General features: G+C 33.7%; 1 protein-coding gene across 1 annotated transcript in view; it reads right to left on the bottom strand.

Annotated features, from left to right (window-relative positions):
* Positions 1 to 11,015: 11,015 nt before the first annotated feature.
* The window catches only part of RPS6KA5 (ribosomal protein S6 kinase A5), a 207,503-nt gene continuing 200,649 nt past the window's right edge, over positions 11,016 to 17,869 (bottom strand). Inside the window, exons 16-17 of the mRNA XM_036735228.1 lie at positions 13,556 to 13,719; positions 11,016 to 11,378 (exon numbers count right to left, since the gene is read on the bottom strand). Coding sequence (XP_036591123.1) covers positions 11,142 to 11,378; positions 13,556 to 13,719 — 401 coding nt within the window. The 3' untranslated portion in view covers positions 11,016 to 11,141. The remainder of the gene's footprint in view (positions 11,379 to 13,555; positions 13,720 to 17,869) is intronic.

Below are 17,869 nucleotides of genomic sequence, written 5' to 3' on the forward strand. Positions count from 1 at the left end.
TTAAAATCTGAACAAAAGCACACATTTGACATTAGTAAACTGAAAGTAATATAATCTCCATTTTATTACAATTTGCTGCTTTATGATGGGCTTGCTACTAAGCTCTACCTTTTACCTTTAAAACAAGTAGTGCCCCAATTTTCTCAGTGTGCTTTAAAAAATAAAACGAAGTACACATTAGGTGATTCTAAAAATACAGAGTAAACTATTCATTTTGTTATACTGGGAAAGGTGAAACTGAAGTTGAAGATACATTATCAATACCATCTGATTAGGAGATGATGCCTCAACTGGAGTTTCATTCAACATTGTTTATTAATGTCCTATAATCAGATTTATGGATAATCAGAATCAACTACTGTATGGTATACTGGACTTTATAAGGAAGCTGTGTTTTATATACATACATGCATATTTTAGATGCCCATTAAAATGGAAACCCACTTAAATGATGAGTAATTTAAAAGCACTTTGCAAATGTAAAGTGCCAGATTAATCTGAACATCATATATTTACTTGCTCACCATATGGTGGGTGTATACTGCAGTATCAGAGGGCTAAGACTACTTACACCACAAAAAGAAATTTATCTTAAAAGTAAATGCCAAGTCTTCTAATTAGGGGCCATTAGTCATATACTATTTCTATGTTCTAAATAGTTAACTCTCCTCTTGATCAAATTCACCATTAAGTATTCACAATAAAAAAATTCACACTGATATGATTAGATTCTGAAAGACCATTAGAAATATATTCTGATTATACTTGAGAAACTGAGGATGAGACTTTCTGCAAAGCAAAAAGAAATATTTTCTCTAGTAATTAAAAAAGGATTGCAATTATACGGCATAAGGACCCAAAAAAATGAAAAAAAAAACATTATGTGTGTGTGTGTGTAGCATAGCCTATTTCAAAATTATATTTGCTTCTTTGCAGAATAGCTTCACAGAGTATTTATTTTTTATGCAAAATGAAATCTGTGCCATTTGGGATGTGGTAGATTCATGGACTGTTGGAGCTGGAAGGAACTTTATACATACTACCCCTTCATTTCACAGTCTTAGCAGGTGAAGCTGAGAGAGTCAAATGACTGAATTGCCATAACCAGGTCAAGTAGATGTGAGTCCATTCTGAGTAAATTTGATTCCAAGATTTTTTTTCCCTCATAGATATTTGCACTACTTCCTCAAAATGTTTTGTCCTTAACATTTTCATGACACTGTATCTATTTTAGATATTTCTGACTGCTTCACCAAGAAAGAAACAGGATGAAGAACATATGGATTTTAAAAAGTTAGTTCCACTGGGACTTAATCTAGATATTGGGGAACAATGCTATTTATGGTAAAATAGTATTTGAAGAAAATGTCATTATGTTTTAAAAAATAGAACCAAGTGAAGATTAATCAAACACATTTAAAAAAACTCTTCATAAGATATGACAAAGCTATTTAAAAATTTTAACTAATTTCCTTCTTTTTCAAGGTCAAGACCCGTGATTTCATCTGTGTGGGGAACTTCTAGTGAGATGTTTTTCATTTGTAATCAGACTTTTTGAAATCATGGTGTACTTATAGGTTTAGTCTCTTTCCTTTGGTGAAATCTAATTTTTACTCTGTGGTGTATAGTCTAATAAAGTTAACATGGCTGACTGCCTAAAAATATTTTCACTCAAAGATCATTTGTACTAAAAGATATGTCAGTATATGCTAGCATAAATAGATAAGAAATTCAGGATCATTTCTTCGTAGTTAATTAGGTGATGTAAGTCCCAACCGGTAACCTGAATACTCTTAAAATATAGGATTCTTCACAAATGATAGCTATTCATTAAAATGCCTAGAATATTTCTTTTCAAAGCCAGATACATCATTTAGATGTTTAAATTCTCCTATCTAGTTTCCATTATTTGAAGTATGGGTTATCAGAATTTAATACCCTCGACATAGCCACGTAGGTATAAAAAATTCCTAAATGTGCTTCTACCTTTTGAAGAAAATCTCTCGACATTGGGGTGGGAGAGGAAGACGCATATGCCAGGTACGCATTATTTTCCTGAACTTAGCATGAAACTACTACAAATGTTAACTACCAAAGATTTCTTCCTGTGAATCACAAAACATGCATTCAGTCTGAAATGTGTGCATAGACTTACTAGATTTTTAAATATGCATATGTCTAAATCAACACATTTTAAATTTGTTTTTCCCCTATATTTATCATCAAGAGCTTTTTGAGTATTTCTGCAAATTCATATATTTGCGATGACTTTTGACAGCAGAAGAGCAATATTGAGTTCAAGATGAATATATATATGTACATATAGATATAGAAAGAATAGGTAATCACTTTTGAATAAAAAATCCAGAAAACTCACATTTGATTATTGCATACAAACATAAAACTAATATGTGTGTGTGTGTGTGTGTGTGTGTGTGTGTGTGTGTGTGTGTGTGTATATATATATATATATATATATATACTGTATGTTTACATATCGGAAATGATGATTCAATAAAATATAAACTGCATCAAGTACAAATAAATCTATTTTTTTGGCTTACAATTTTTGTTAATAAATCTATTTATGATTCTACTAATGATGCAACAATATATTTATGCTGTTCCATAAATAATAGGCTTACTTTATTTTAAATGTTTTAAGGAAAAATATTATACATTTACCATTAAATATCTTTAAAACATTTACCATTCAAATTATGCCCTATACAAGTAAAGATTTTTATATAAAACAATGAACAATATTAACTTTCCTTATAAAATCATTTAAGTATATACAAGACCTAAACAATTTTCTTCAAACCTCTATAGCTTTTTCCTCAACAAAAGCCAGATTTCATTTGTTATCTCAATCAGTTGAAAAAATAATTTATTATTATTACTGAAATACTGATATAACTAAAATTGTACCTAATGGGTATATAAACATTTAGGATAAAGAAGATAAAAAACTTACTAGATATAACCTTGGAGTAAAGAAAGAAAATGCTACAAAAAGGGCAAAGTCATAAAATTATGAGCAGCAGTGTTTCAAGAATTAATTTCTAAACGAATCCAATATTTCTTTTATTTCACCTGTATTATGTTTGATGTAAAGAAACCTGTTGCAGGTCACTTTAGATGAATGAAATAACGTTTCAGAGATTTTGACACAACACACATATAAACCTGTTCTATAGAAAAAGCTAATGTAGGAGAAGATTTGAGAAAAATGCTAATAAAATAACATTCTTGTGAATCTAGGGAATCATCTTAGCTTCTCCTTTGTTAGAGATCAGTAAGAATGATTTATCCTTACAGCAGAGATAACAGTCTTATTAAACTAGAGGTAGTCCTCCTTTAAAGTATATATCGCATTTTGATACTGCTCAAAAGCCCAGAGAAACATTTTCAGATTTTCAAAAAGTGGTTTTCGCAAGGGAGAGAAATATACAATTTCATAAAAAAATTGAATTCTGCCTGTAGCAGAGGATTTCTCCCAATGCTAGCAGTATTTATTCTTAAAACAGAGTTGATGCCATGCCAAAGAAAAGCAATGTGGAGGTGGATAGTCCTTGAATGGTATGGAATGAAACTGATTACACATGACAACTGCTTTAGACCGGGGCTAGCAACAGGTGGCTCAGAGTTTTTAAGGTGCCTTTAAATCTCACTTCTGTGGTCCACCAACCAACTGAGATAATTTTCCAGCCTCCTAGTACTATCACTCATGCCTTCTGTGAAACAGGACTGCAAACTACAAAACTGGTTTTAGCCCTTAGAAAATAGAATTAATCCACTGGATGACATTTTTTAATTAGAAAGGAACAATGATCAAAAAAAAAATAAGTTCATACTTCTAATCTGCTAAGAAAAGTGTGTAATTCACTGTAAATTCTTAAATTTTATGTTTTCTCCTGATCACTGTGGCAATTTTCAAATTCTGGAATACCAAGCAACCGTAAGTCATTCCAGTCTTTTAAAGCATTTTCTAAGTGGCTTCACAATTTGTAAAAAAAAAGTATCAAGTTATAAACCAAAGTCAAAATGGAAAGCCACAGTCAGAATAGTATTTTTTACCTGTGGGTTTGGTAATAGGCATGTATCATGTTTGCTTCTGCGAAACGTGCTAAATTTCTTATTCATCCTTTCAATCTTTGGTATTTTATTTCAAAATGTCAAATAAAATGCTACAAAATGAGATGCTTTGATGATGGAGATGCCTACACTTGGGGAACTAATGTACTCATTACAAACCTTACTCGTCTTAGTAGCACAGAATCTTGATTTAGAAGGAAACTCAGAAATCATTTCGTTTAATCTACATAATGAATACTTTCTACAACATTCCCGACAAGCGATTATACAGTCCACAGACAAGTGGTAAGGAGTAATAACACATTTTAGTCACTGATGGGCTGCACTGTACTCCAAACAACAAAAGTTTTGTGGTCATCTACCAGTAACCACGAATTCAAGGATCCTAGGCTACTTGTTCCGTAATCTGGAGTTGTGTAACATAACCACACGAAGAAAGGCAAGACTTTTCTGTTGGTACTTCCTGAATATACAGATGTGTAAAATCCATTAGAACAAGGAGTTATACACAGACAGCACTGAGTAACCTTTGTTGAAATAACGCACCTAGTAAATACAGCGCTTTCCTAACAGATGTAAAACAAGTTGCAGTTATTCTTTCCTATACTGTCCTAAAACAAAACTGACATCTGACACACTGATCAGGATGATTAAAATGATTGTCTCTAGATAAATAGATCTGTACTTCTCCTGCTCTGATTTCCATTGATTAGTGTTACTAGGCAGGTGAGGGGGAAGCAGGGTTGCCTAAATCCACTCAGAAGGTAATCGCTTTATTGGGCCTGTGTAAAAACTCTAAGTAGCCTTTATATACTCATGTCATTAAAAAAAAATTATTATCCTGTTTTTTGGGCAACAGCTAACTATGAACCCTCATAATAGGATAATAAACTCAAAGCCATTTTGGAAAGCTGCTGTCTTTAAGTTCATGCCAATTTTTCTGCCACTAACATTATTTACTTCTCCGTAAACAATCATTTCTATTCCCAGATTTTCATTTCCATAACTCAAGAAAGAGGCTTTCTTCAAGATCTTGCATTGTGAGAGGCAGCAAGAAGTGGGAAATGTACTACAGTGAAGTATCAGGACAGTCCAAAGTTAATGTGTGTGTGGCACAAATTTAAAATGTGTAGGGTGAGCAGAAAAATGGCTGGGAGAAAAAAGACAATGCACTCATAAATGTGAAAAAAAATCTTAACAAATGTGATTAAAAAAAACAATGGCTATGTTTACTTTTAATTACCAATGTTGTCTGAGGGGCACAAAAAATGCTTTCATCCAAACATTTCTAACAATCTCGCCAAGATATAATGAATGGAAAAGTTTATTTAAAATCACATTCTCATCCTTGCTTAAGGTTGTGGGAGAATTTACACAGTTACATAGAATACAATTTTGGTAATTTAAAATGTATTCTTTTAAAATTAATTTAAAAAAGCAACGCTTAAGAAAATATAGAGCTTTAAATAGAAGTTTAAAGGCACTGGTTTTATCAAATTAAAATTCTAAATGACTTAAAATCCTATGTCTATGCTCATTTGGTTTTCTATCATACCGTTTTTTTTCCCTTAAATTCACAGAATAAGCAATATTTTAAGAAAAAGGACTTACTAAATTTGGGGACTGCAACAAAACACCTTTTCAACAAAATAGCACCTATATATTTTCTCTGCTTATTTATCAAAACAAAAACTATTCTACGCTTTAATTTTAATTTCTCTAGATTTTGTGTTTATGATACATGTAAAAATAATCTATCCAAATTCACTGTGGAACCTGAACAAGCATGAATATAAAAGTGTTAATTAGGATGGGAAAATGTCTATTTTCATAGTCCAAAATTTATATTACTACTTGATAAATTAACACGTCACAAGTTACAATAGTAATAATAATAAAAGCATTATACAATTAGCCACTAAAAATCTAAATGACCACTAAACTAATCTTTTGCCATGAAATAAAATGTAGTCAGAAATGTCAAAAGTAGCCATGTTATTCTTAGTGGGATGAAACACAATTATGAAACAGGTCACTTGAAAATCTTTGCAGAAAATGGTTTATTAAAGCTTTATGGAGTGTTAAAAAAAAACTATGATAACACTACAAAGCAACATGTCTATTTTTGAAAAAAAATGAGAAAACCTTTTTGTAGCAAACAAGTGAAGTTCAACTTATTGTGCAGAGTCAAGAAATGGAATACTATTCAGAAAATTCAAATTTCCTTCTTTAATCATGCAATTTCAAAATACACTTGGGGGCTGAGTATAAGATGACTCAAAAGTGGATAAGAATTTTTAAAAAGAAAACTAAATGATCTAGGAAGAAGATGGATTTTTGGTGAGGTGACAGATTTTGTAAAAAGCAAACACAGTGCAGAGGGAGGAGCCTTAATAACAAGGAAAAAAATTAACAAAATATAAAACACTATTGCCACAGTGTCCACAGGTGTAAGCAAATTAAACACATTCGACCTACTCTATACCACCTTTAAAATCACCTTTAAAATATAAGCATTCCACCAACACGTTCAAATCTTTAACATTTTCTTCCAGTCATGAAAAACCAGAAATGCTCACTCTTTAGTAGTTAGAGCCCTTTTTTAAATACATGTTGCTTACACATAAAAATCTTAGTTCTTACATGTGTTGTCACGTAAAAATGGGAAGCAAAACCACAGTGATCAACTATTTTTTAAAAAATATTTTTACCTACTTTGCACAGGCAGGAAAAAGCCAAGGCTCTTGGAAACAAATTTATTAACTGTACGTGTTACAGTCTAACTAAACATCTCAGTTTTTCTGGGACGGTACTATATTCAAGGGGAAAAGTGTACGTTAAAAACTGAGGTTTTATGAAAGGATTACATCTTATCACATGATTTGGTTCCAAAAATATGTTCACCTCAAGTCTAACAGAAGCCACATACAGAGTAATGGTAGCCGGCCAATTTCCAGACTCATGAAACAGGATGGACAAACAACTTTAGACAAGGAAACAAATTGCGATGGCAAGCACCCAGCTAGAAATATAACTGGGAGCAAAGAAATGGAAAGAAGGAAACAGGCCAGAAGGAATCACCTGCTAAAGCTCAAAAGACAAGATACTACAGATCAAGATTGAAATCAGGCTTGCGAAGTGCTCTTATGGTGAAAAAACTGCCCCTCTCTCCTTGAAATTGTATCTAAAAGCACTTTATAAAGAAACTATCTTTTTGGGGCACATCCTTTATTTCTAAGGAATGTCATAGTTCGAGGTGAGCTTGATTAAGAAAATGAATAGTGAATAAAATCTACAAAGTAGTTGTAGAGACTTCTTTCTTTGGGTTAACAATATTTACAGTATTTTAATTGATAAACATTTCTTTCCTTATGTTAAGTTTTCCATTCCTTGAGCCCTTACAATTTAACAATTGCCTATTAATATTCTTGATTCAATAATTTTCTGCTGTATTAGTTTTTTAAAGAGCCAGTTCCCTAAAGAAAAGGATGTATATGTGAATGATATATTTAATTATCATAAGGAAATATGAAATGATTTAGTAAGACAACTTTTCCAAATTCATAAAAAATTAAGATGGAAAGATATTTAATAACACTATAATAGAATTAATCTACAAGACAATTATTTCTGCCATAATTTAAATGGCTTACCATAAATAAACTTAGCTATTTAGGGGTTAATTATTAGAAACTTGATTACATAAACAAACCTCTTCTCTAATATCACTGGCCAAGAGAAGACTACACTGAACAATTAATATATCTGGGGTAATAGAAATGAACAATAAATTAGAAGTGGTCCCCCAATAAAAATCTGTTTTCTAGTGAATGTCTAAAACAGCTAACTGAAAGACGTGAACAAAAACACATTAAATCGAAGTTATGTGCTCATAAAATAATATTTGAGAACATATTTAAAAATAATGTGAAATTCAAAATAGATTTTATAAGTCTTCTATAAATAAAGTTATTGCAATTCTACCAGTCTTCTAAAATAATTTCTCATACAATTAAATGCATTCATTATGTAACTGCTTTAGAAACATTAGAAGCATTAAAATTAGGACTGGAAATAGAACTAATACTGGAATTCAAGGCAGGCATATTGGGATGTGCATTAATTGTTTCAGGAAAAAGGGTATATGATTTACTAATTTACTCTCTCAGAGGTATGACCCATATTTCCTAGATAACTAAAGGAGTTAATACATCTTACGGATAATGACGGACTCTGGAGAATCATAATTTCTATGAAGCTAAAACACTGATCTTTTCTTTCTTAGTTTCTTTTCTACAGAATCATCTTTATTTATATCTCAACCATTGATACTAAGATTCAAAAGAAAATAGTGCCCCATTAACTAGAACTTATAAAGGGTCAAGTTACATATTGCCCAAACAAGTACATTCATATAGTAAAAATGCCGTGGGAGGTGGCAGTGGTGGCCTGGGTGGACTTACAGTGTGGTACATTAAGTACTATCTGCCACACTAACGGTACAAAGGTATTCATACATCTCTTTTTGCTTTGTTCATATGCATTTTCATTATCTATTAACAAAGAAGACAGTCATTTCAGCTTAACATTTTGCATGCAGGAAAATTGTTTTCTTAAATTAGTAACCCAAAAGCATGAATTTCAAAATGTAATGCACTGTTTATCATGAACAGTCTGAATCCAAAGTTAAGTGGTGCTAATTACAAGAGCATAATATATTAAATAGTGACCTTTGGGTATTTATGATTAGGGGAAGGAGAATTTTGGAAAGGGGGGGCATTACTATGGACTTAATTTGAAGCCTTCTCAGAATTAATTCTTGATTAAGAGATGGCTTATTAATTCGTGGTTTAACTTAACCTTTCCTTCCTCATTAGTTATGTCTGATTTTTGTGCTTATTTTTATCTCTTATAAATTCTTCCATAAGAGGAAGAGATGGGGAAAGAAGAAATGAAAATTCCATCTATCAGTTTTCTAATGTTCACTTTAAGCTAGCATCAACCACACCACCAAAAGCAGATTGTTTGACAAATTTTTCTTAACTATTTCCTTCATACAAGAAAATCCCTTTAAGTCCGCACATCAACTACATCATTTACTACTTTATTGTACTGTTAAAAAAAACTTGCTCGTAGAATAACGTTTGCTAGTAATGGAAATTTTGATTAATATTAAAAATTTATGTTTCATTTGCATATTCTGTGAACTATTTGTGGACTGTGGTAATTCATTCTAGGCTTTCCCATCATTACCTTAAATACCTAGTGCACAAATAACAATCCCTGGCTCAATAATTATTATGAAACCATTGGGCTCTTTCAAAAGTAGAAAAAATTACTCTCAGTAATCATTAAGAAGAAAATGTGAATAAAATTTATATCAATATTTTGAAAATATCAATATTGGCCATTTAATTCCCAGTGACATCAATTACGTATTGATTTAATATTAAATATATTACTATATAAACAGTGCAATATTTCAGTATTCACATCAGGCTAAAACTAATGCTGCTATTGTCTTTGATGTTACCATCAAGAAAGTAATAAATAAAGTAAGTTCATGCCCAAATCCTTTCCCAAATACTCAAAAGGTTATCATTGACTAAAAACCACAAAAAAACCCCCATGTTAGTCTTGGCTTTATTACACATATTCCTGTGAACATGGCTAATCCTGGTTTTCAGAGTCCTTACAACTCCCTGTGACTTCTGTAAAACAAAATCTAACTACAGTTCCCATAACCTTTCTGTTGTGGTTGTTTGCATAGGGAATGGATTTATTTTACTTTAAAATGCAGCAAGCTCTTAATGAAACTTCTTAGATAAAAAGTTAGCACTTAAGATTTCTATATGAGTTCAGAACTTGAGCAATAAAAGTGCTCTGCATAAGTTTATAAAATGTTTTTCATACTTAAAAGTTAACAACTGAAATGTTTCAAAACAAATCACATTTATGATGCTAAAATAATTATATACATAATAAACTACCACAGGAGTAAATCCCTCCCTGTAGCACAACACAGTGTACAGTTATGAAGCACAGTGTTTAGTAAAATTTCCCTTTAGTTTGTCCTCACATCAGTGCATAAGTGGCTTATGATTTCACCATATAGCCAGGCCTATTCTATTTGTTGCATACAAAGTAGAAGAGGGATGTGAGGAGTAATTTAAAATAGATAATGAAAAAAATGGTTAAAATACAGTACATGTGCTATAAGCTGTGCACTTTATAAAACAGTCTGCTTTCTTTCGTCACACTCCTTCATAAAGTGCAATATGACTTAGAAAAGAGATAAATGTACCCTAATGTTTTTTGAAAACCATCAAAACAAATTGCTAGGAAAGAGCAGTGTGTAAATAAAAATGTATATAGCTTAACATGCATTTCATGTGGATCCCAAATACATACCATGGGATCTTATGTTTTTGAATCCTTTTTAAAAAGAAAAAGATTTACATTTATAGGTTATCATCATCATTTGTAACCATAAACTAGAAATAATAAGTTAAAACCTTCCCTCAAGAAACAAATGTATTTAACACATTAAATTCATCACAAATCCCTTATGAAAAACCAACAGTCATTGAGCAAAGGGTGCAAAGTTTTCTTTTAAACCCCATGCCATCCCAAGTGGAAGCAAATGGTCATCTTAGCACAGGCCAATTCCTGTTAGCAGACATCTAAAAAACTAAGACATATTTTGTAAGAAGCTCAAAGCTAAACAGTTGGGGAAAATCTCTAATTAAATTTACTGGAAAGCTTTGCTCTTTTAAGAAAAGCACTGTTGATACTATTCTCAATTTCCGAACAGTGTTAACACTAGTTCTATTCACAGTAATATATAGTGTGTCCAGAATAACTGGACGAGGACAAACCAAACGGGTTATTTCGAAGAAATCCGTTAAAAGGCAGAATTCAAATGAGAGCAGGAGGACATGGCAGGTATTTTTAAAAAATCAATAAGCATCTCTCAGCTCTAAATCAAGAGGAGTAAAGGTGCAGGGTATCACCAATTCCATTCCCACCACTGTTAACATTCTTCAGTCAGAGAACTGGAAGATGGTTTCTGGATTATTGCTATCAGGATTACTTGGCTGCAGTGTCTTTGTTGGTGTAGTTTTACCATGAGAATGAGAGGAAGAAGAATGAGAACTTTCACTTGAACTGCTGCGGGTCTCTGTACTCGTGCTAGTTTTCTTCATTTTCCTTCTCTTTGCAAGGGGAGCCTTATCAACATTCTGAAGGCAGAATCCTTCCCTCTTGTACTTGTTAAAGGCCTAATGAGAATAAGAGTAAGGATAGATTAATATAAATTCCACTAATGGGTCATGACTTACTGTAACAAGAACGAACATTTTGGCATTCCTTCCCTCCTGACTGGGCAGCTAGGTGGCGCAGATGACTCTAGAGTCAGTAAGACCTGAGTTGAAATTCAGCCTCAGACACGGTCTAGCTGTGTGATCTTGGGCAAGTCACCTAACTCTGTTTGCTTTAGTTTCTTCATCTGTAAAATGAGCTGGAGAAGAAAAAGGCAAACCATTCCAGGATCTTTGCCAAAAATACTCCAAATGGGATTAGAAAGATTTGGAAACAACATCAACAAAAATAACTCTCTTGCCTATTACGTTAGGGAGAAGTCTCTTTAAATCAACTACCTCAATATTATTTAGGATGATAAAGTAGGCCATGGAAGGAATATTTCTAAAAGTTGTACAGCAGGCCAAAGGTTCTATGTCATCTCTGGAAGAAATCAATTAGGCTCAATTTAGCAAATTGTTGGTTAACTGGAAATATCTCAGGAATGCGAACAATTCAGAACACCACCATTTCACTGGCTCTAGCTCTGAAATTTTTGTTATCAAGTACCCAAGCTGGGCAGCTATGTTTCCTTACAGTTCAGTCTAATTTAGATGTCATCTTCCTGACTCCAGGTCCAACACTCTGTGCCCAGTAACTTGTTCCTGGTTACTGCAAAAAGTCCCTCATTGATTCCTTGGCTAATTCCTCACCACAGCTACGTAGAAACTATTCTCCTTAAGTCCTCAGCCCCAGCTTTTTTTGTTCAGTCGTTTTCAGTCATGTCTGACTCTTTGTGGCCCCATTTGAGGTTTTCTTGACAGAGAGACTGGAGTGGTTTGCCATTTCCCTCTCCAGCTCATTTTACAGATAAGGAAACTGAGGCAAACATCATTAAGTGACTTGCCCAGGGTCACACAGCTAGGAAGTATCTGAGGCACTGTGACACCTAGCTGTCTTGCAACCCCCATCCCTATTCTGCAGCTATTACGTCTATGAATCCTGTACAATCTAGGCCACCTACAGAAAGCTCTCCTACTAGAATTTCTCTTTTCTTTAATACACATGCCCCTATCCTGACCTTTCTTCTCTCATTCTTCTTTTAAGTCTTTCTTTCTTAGAAAACCTCTTTAGACTGTATTTACTTGCTCCTGACTATTCCCATACAACACTGATTTTTCTTGAGTTACTGCTCAGCACTTTTGTCTATAATCAGTTACCACAACAGTACGCACTTCCTATCACGCTACAATTTATCTAGTTTCTCCACTAATGACGACAATAATAGTAGGGACATTGCTATGTGCCACGTACTGTGGGAAGTGCTTTTAAATATCATCTCGTCTGATGCTTACGACAACCCTGTGAGGTCGGCGATATCCTTATTTCCATTTTCCAGATGAGGGAACGGAGGCAAACAAAAGGTTACGTGTATTGCCCTGGGTCATACAGCTAGTGTGTTAACTACGTGGCTACATTTGAACTCAGGTCTTCCCGATTCCAGGTCCAACACTCTATCCACTGCAACATCTACAATACACACAGAGAAAGACAGACACAAGACAGACGCACAGACACACACACTCACACAATATTTCTTATCTCGCCAACTAGACAGCAAACTAGTTGAGGGTCGGTACTGGATTTTCTACTTCCTTTGTATTCATGTTGGCATTTTGTAGAATGTTACATACATAATAACTACTTACTGAAGGAATGGCTTAATTGTAGTATAGGTTACATGGTTTCAACACAAATGTTTATGTTTTTTAAAAGGAAACAGCCTGGCATTTTTTCCATTGTAGCAAGTCATATTATAAACCGTCTAAATTTGCTACTTAAAATTATGGAACTGTTAAGTAAAACACCCAACTTTTATAAATTTTGAAATTCCTTTTGATATTCAAATAAAGAGTTATGTGGAACCAGAAGTGAATCTGATCCATTAAACTTATATTATTTTTTACTTGTGTTAGAATATATTGAAGCTATCACACAAATCTTAGCTTTTATTATAAATCTAATACTTAAAAAAATAGGACATATACTATCTATAAAACTGCATTATGAGAGAATTCCATTCATAATATTAAAAGTAAAATCAGTTTATAATCTTATTCTAAACTTTAGTTTGCTTCCAAAGCATATTTGCCCTTACGTGAAATGTTGCTTTTACACAGGTATGCACAGCAGCTCCCGAAGATCCTAGTATATCTGGAGTCATCAAAGGATTTGAAGACAGCTGACTGCCATCTTGAAGCCATTCATTGTACCTCAAGCCAGACATTTTAAGTCTCTTATTGGGATCCACTGTAAGAAGTCCTGATAGAAATATGTAAGGCATTTTTATTTTATACAGTTCAACAAAGACAGTGGTGACTTTGTGCAAGGTACTGTGCTCAACACTATAGGAGATACAAAGGTAAATAAGACAGAAAGAAGCTCTGTTCTCAAGGATCTTACAGTCTAGTAGGGCTGATAAGACAAAACAAAAAACCCAAATATTTAGTGTTAAGAAAGATTTCCAAGACATTTGAAAATTGTAAATATTAACATTAGACATAAATCTGAATGATATGCAACACAAGGGAGTCTACAAGTCTTCAAACCCAAAACATCACATTTTGATTTGAAATTAATCCTTCTCTGAACACTAAATGGTGACATTAAGTTAATTGTTACTTAGGAAAATGCAAAAAGACTAAATGATTTTCAACTATCATAAAAATCACTAAAACAATTTTAAACAATATCTTTTGGTTTTTTTATCATCTTAATTGCTGAATATATTCAGAAAAAAATGGTTTAGCAAAATCCATCAGCCTATGTCTGACATGTGCACATTACTTTACCCCCATACTCCCTTGCCTCTGTAAAGATGGGAATGAGGCAGCGTTGTAGCTCTTCTCCAGGGCCAGGCTTGGTCACTATCATTCCACAGCATTCAGTTTTAACTGTTTCATTGTTGTTTGCTTTCCATCTACACTGTTGGGAGTCTTCGTGGATACTTTTTCTAGTTCTCCTTACTGTATTTTGCATCTACTACTGTCTCCTTTTTTATCAAAACAATAATTTCTTTTTTTCATAATAATTTCGTAAAGGGTGTAGACATTACCCTCTAATGTCTATCTTAAGTCACTTTCATAACATAATCCTGAATTTCTTTTTTTAAAAATTATTTTAAATTAACAAATCCTTATTTTCTTGCCCTCTCACAATGGAAAACAAAAAAAGAAACAAATATACATATTCAAATTACCATGCTGGGCATGTCCAAAAACATATGTTTCATTCTGCAACGTCAGTCCATCATCATTGCACTGATCAGAGTCTTTAAATCTTTCAAATTTATATTTACAACGTTCTTATTACAGAAATTCTTCTCCTGGTCGTCATCTTACTCTGAATCAGTTTATACAAATCTTTCCACGTTTCTTTAAACCTGTCCCCCGCTTTTCTTTGGAGGGGGGGGAGGCAGGGCAATTGGGGTTAAGTGACTTGCCCAAGGTCACAGAGCTGGTGTGTGAAGTGTCTGAGGGCGGATTTGAACTCAGGTCCTCCTGACTCCAGGGCCAGTGCTCTCTACTCACTGTGCCACCTAGCTGCCCCCCTTTTAGGATTTCTTACAGCACAATAGTATTCAATTACATCCGTATGTTATAATTGGTTCAGTCATTCCCTGAATGAACATTCTTTGTTTGCAATTTTTTGCTACCACAGAAAGGAAAAATATTTTTGCAGAAATGGCTCCACAGGGCAGCAAGCTGGCACAGTGGATAGAGAACCTGTCCTGGAGTCAGGAAGATCTGAGTTCAAATCTGAACTTAAGACTCTTACTAGCTGTGTGACCCTGGTAAAGCCACTTAACCCCGATTGCCTCCCAACAACAACAAACCCTACAAAAACCAAATATGTCCTCATTGTCTTTCTTTGATATTTGGTATTTTGGGTATTTGGCCAAGTAGTACTAGTATAGCTGGATTAAAAGGTATATGTGGTTTAGTGATATTGGGGGGGGCACAGTTCCAAATTGCTTTGCATAGTAGCTGTGCCAGTCCATAGCTCCAACAATAGTTCTTTTTTCCCCCGATGTTTGTTTTCCCAACATTTCCTCACCAATATTTGTCATTATGCATTTTTGGGTTATCTTTGCAATCTGAGGGGTATGAGATGAAACCTCAGAGTTACTTTAATTTGCATTTCTTTAATTATTAGTGATTTAGGACATTTTATATGTCTTGTATAGCTTGTAATTATTCCTTTAATACTTCTTGTTCATGTATTTTCAATTATTTGTTAAGAAGGGAAAGAAAATCTCTTATTCCTATAAATTTGAGCTTCTTATGTAGCTTGGAAATGAGACTTTCAACAGAGAAATCTGCTGAAATTTTTTTTTTGCCAGTTAATTGTTTAACAATCCAGCTAGCAGCTGTTGTGGGGGTGAAAGACCAACACAAGCCCACCAACAAGAGCGCTACCAGCAAGCTGCCAAAGCACAGGTTCTTTTGATCTGCTTAACTAAGGAAAGCAACGTTAAGGGGTTGACATGCTTACTTTAATTCAGCATACAAATACCACTCACCTAGTTCAGGGGAAAAAATCAGCACCCTGAACTTCAGAACAAATGCAAACAAATTACAAACATCGACAGACAGACCTTGTCTGATTCACATCTCAATTCAAAGTTACCAGAGTTTAACAAAGTCCCAACATCCAGGTTTACAAGCTGGAGGGCTCTTAGATACAGTTACCCAGAGTCTCCGCATCAGCGCACCAGCACAAGTGAGAGCCCTGCACAAATGGCTCTGTCTTGTCTTCTTATACCGTTTCAGACGTCATCAAGCGTCGTCTGAGCGACCAGAACCTAAGCTCCTGTGATTGGCTCTGGTTTTAGCCCCTCCCCTTAGGACCCTGGGAGCCTCACGCCCACATCGGCTTAGTACCTAATAGGGGTCTGGGCCTGGGGCTTAGCACCTAGTAAGACTCAATAACATACACTGAATTACTCAAAGGAAACAAAACCCAAACTCTAGAGCCCATTTTGCTTACCAACACACCCTTCTAAACTTAGCTGCAGTGGTTTTGTTTATGCAAAAAAAAAACATTTTAGGTAATTAAAACTGTCTGTTTTGTCTTTTTTCTATCCCTTGGATGGTCATGTACTCTTCCCACAGATGTGATTTCTTCCTTGCTTTCCTAATTTATGATATCATTCTTTAATATCTAAGTCATATACCCATTTGCATCTTGTCTTGGTATATAGTTTGAGGTACTGATCTAAACCTAATTTCTACCAGAAAGCTTTCTAGATTTTCCAGCAATTTTTGTCAAGTACTGAGTTTTACCCCAGCAGGTAGGGGTCTTTGGGTTTATCAAACACTAGGCTATTATGCTCATTTACTTCCATGTGTTGTTTAAGCTAGTCTGTTTCACTGATTCATCTATTTCTTAGCCAATGCCAAACAGTTTTGATTGCTGTTTTGTACAGTTTGGGATATGGTCCTCTTAAAGCCCCTTCTGACCCAATTTAAAAAATAATCTTCACTTGAAATCCATTACCTTTTGTTCCTCCAGATGCATTTTATTATTTTTTATTGTTCTGTAAAGATATTTTGGCAGCTTGATTGGTCTGGCACTGGATAAATTCATTTAGGTAGTATTATTATTTTTATTATATTGATTCAGCCCATTCATGACCAATTACTATTTCTCATATTATTTAGGTGTTTATTTACATAAGTTTTTTTTAACAAGTCTGAAAAACTTAAGAACTCTGATAGGTGCAATTAACAACAAGGATTAAAAAGGCCAACTGATGAGGCATTCTACCCATTTCCTGAAAGAGAAGACGGATTCAAGATGCAGAATAAGACATACATTTTCGGACATGGCTTGTGGCAATTTGTTTTGCTTGATTATACATATTAGTTATAAGGGTTTTGTTTTTATCTACTTTTTTCCAAGGGAGAGCAGGAGTGAAAAAGGCAAATTTAAAAAAAAAATTATAGTTGTATTCATACAGTTCCTATATATTTTGGTAGGTAGTTATTTTTTGTGTTACTTTGAAAGGAATTTTTCTTCCTAGCTCTTTCTGCTAGGTTTTGTTAGTAATTTACAAAAATGCTGGTGATTTATGTGGATTTATTTGATATTCTGGAACTTTGCATAAGTTGTTTCAATTTTTTTTCTTTTTACTCTCTAGGGTGCTAAGTAAATCATTTTATCTGCAAAAGTGACAATTTTGTTTTCTCTTTGCCTATGCTTAGTCCCACAACTTTTCTGTCTTACTGTTATATTTCTAGCACTTTACCAATTAGTAGTGGTGATAACAAACATCCTTGATTTTTTTTGAAAGGTCTAGTTGTTATTATTATTATTATTACAAATCTGATAGCTAGTTATTACATTAAGGAAAGGTCTATTTCTTATTATTCCTAGGTTTTTTTTTTTAAATTAGAAATGGGTATTGCAT

Source organism: Trichosurus vulpecula, chromosome 8, assembly GCF_011100635.1.
Source record: "Trichosurus vulpecula isolate mTriVul1 chromosome 8, mTriVul1.pri, whole genome shotgun sequence".
In the NCBI taxonomy this organism is placed as follows: Eukaryota; Metazoa; Chordata; class Mammalia; order Diprotodontia; family Phalangeridae; genus Trichosurus; species Trichosurus vulpecula.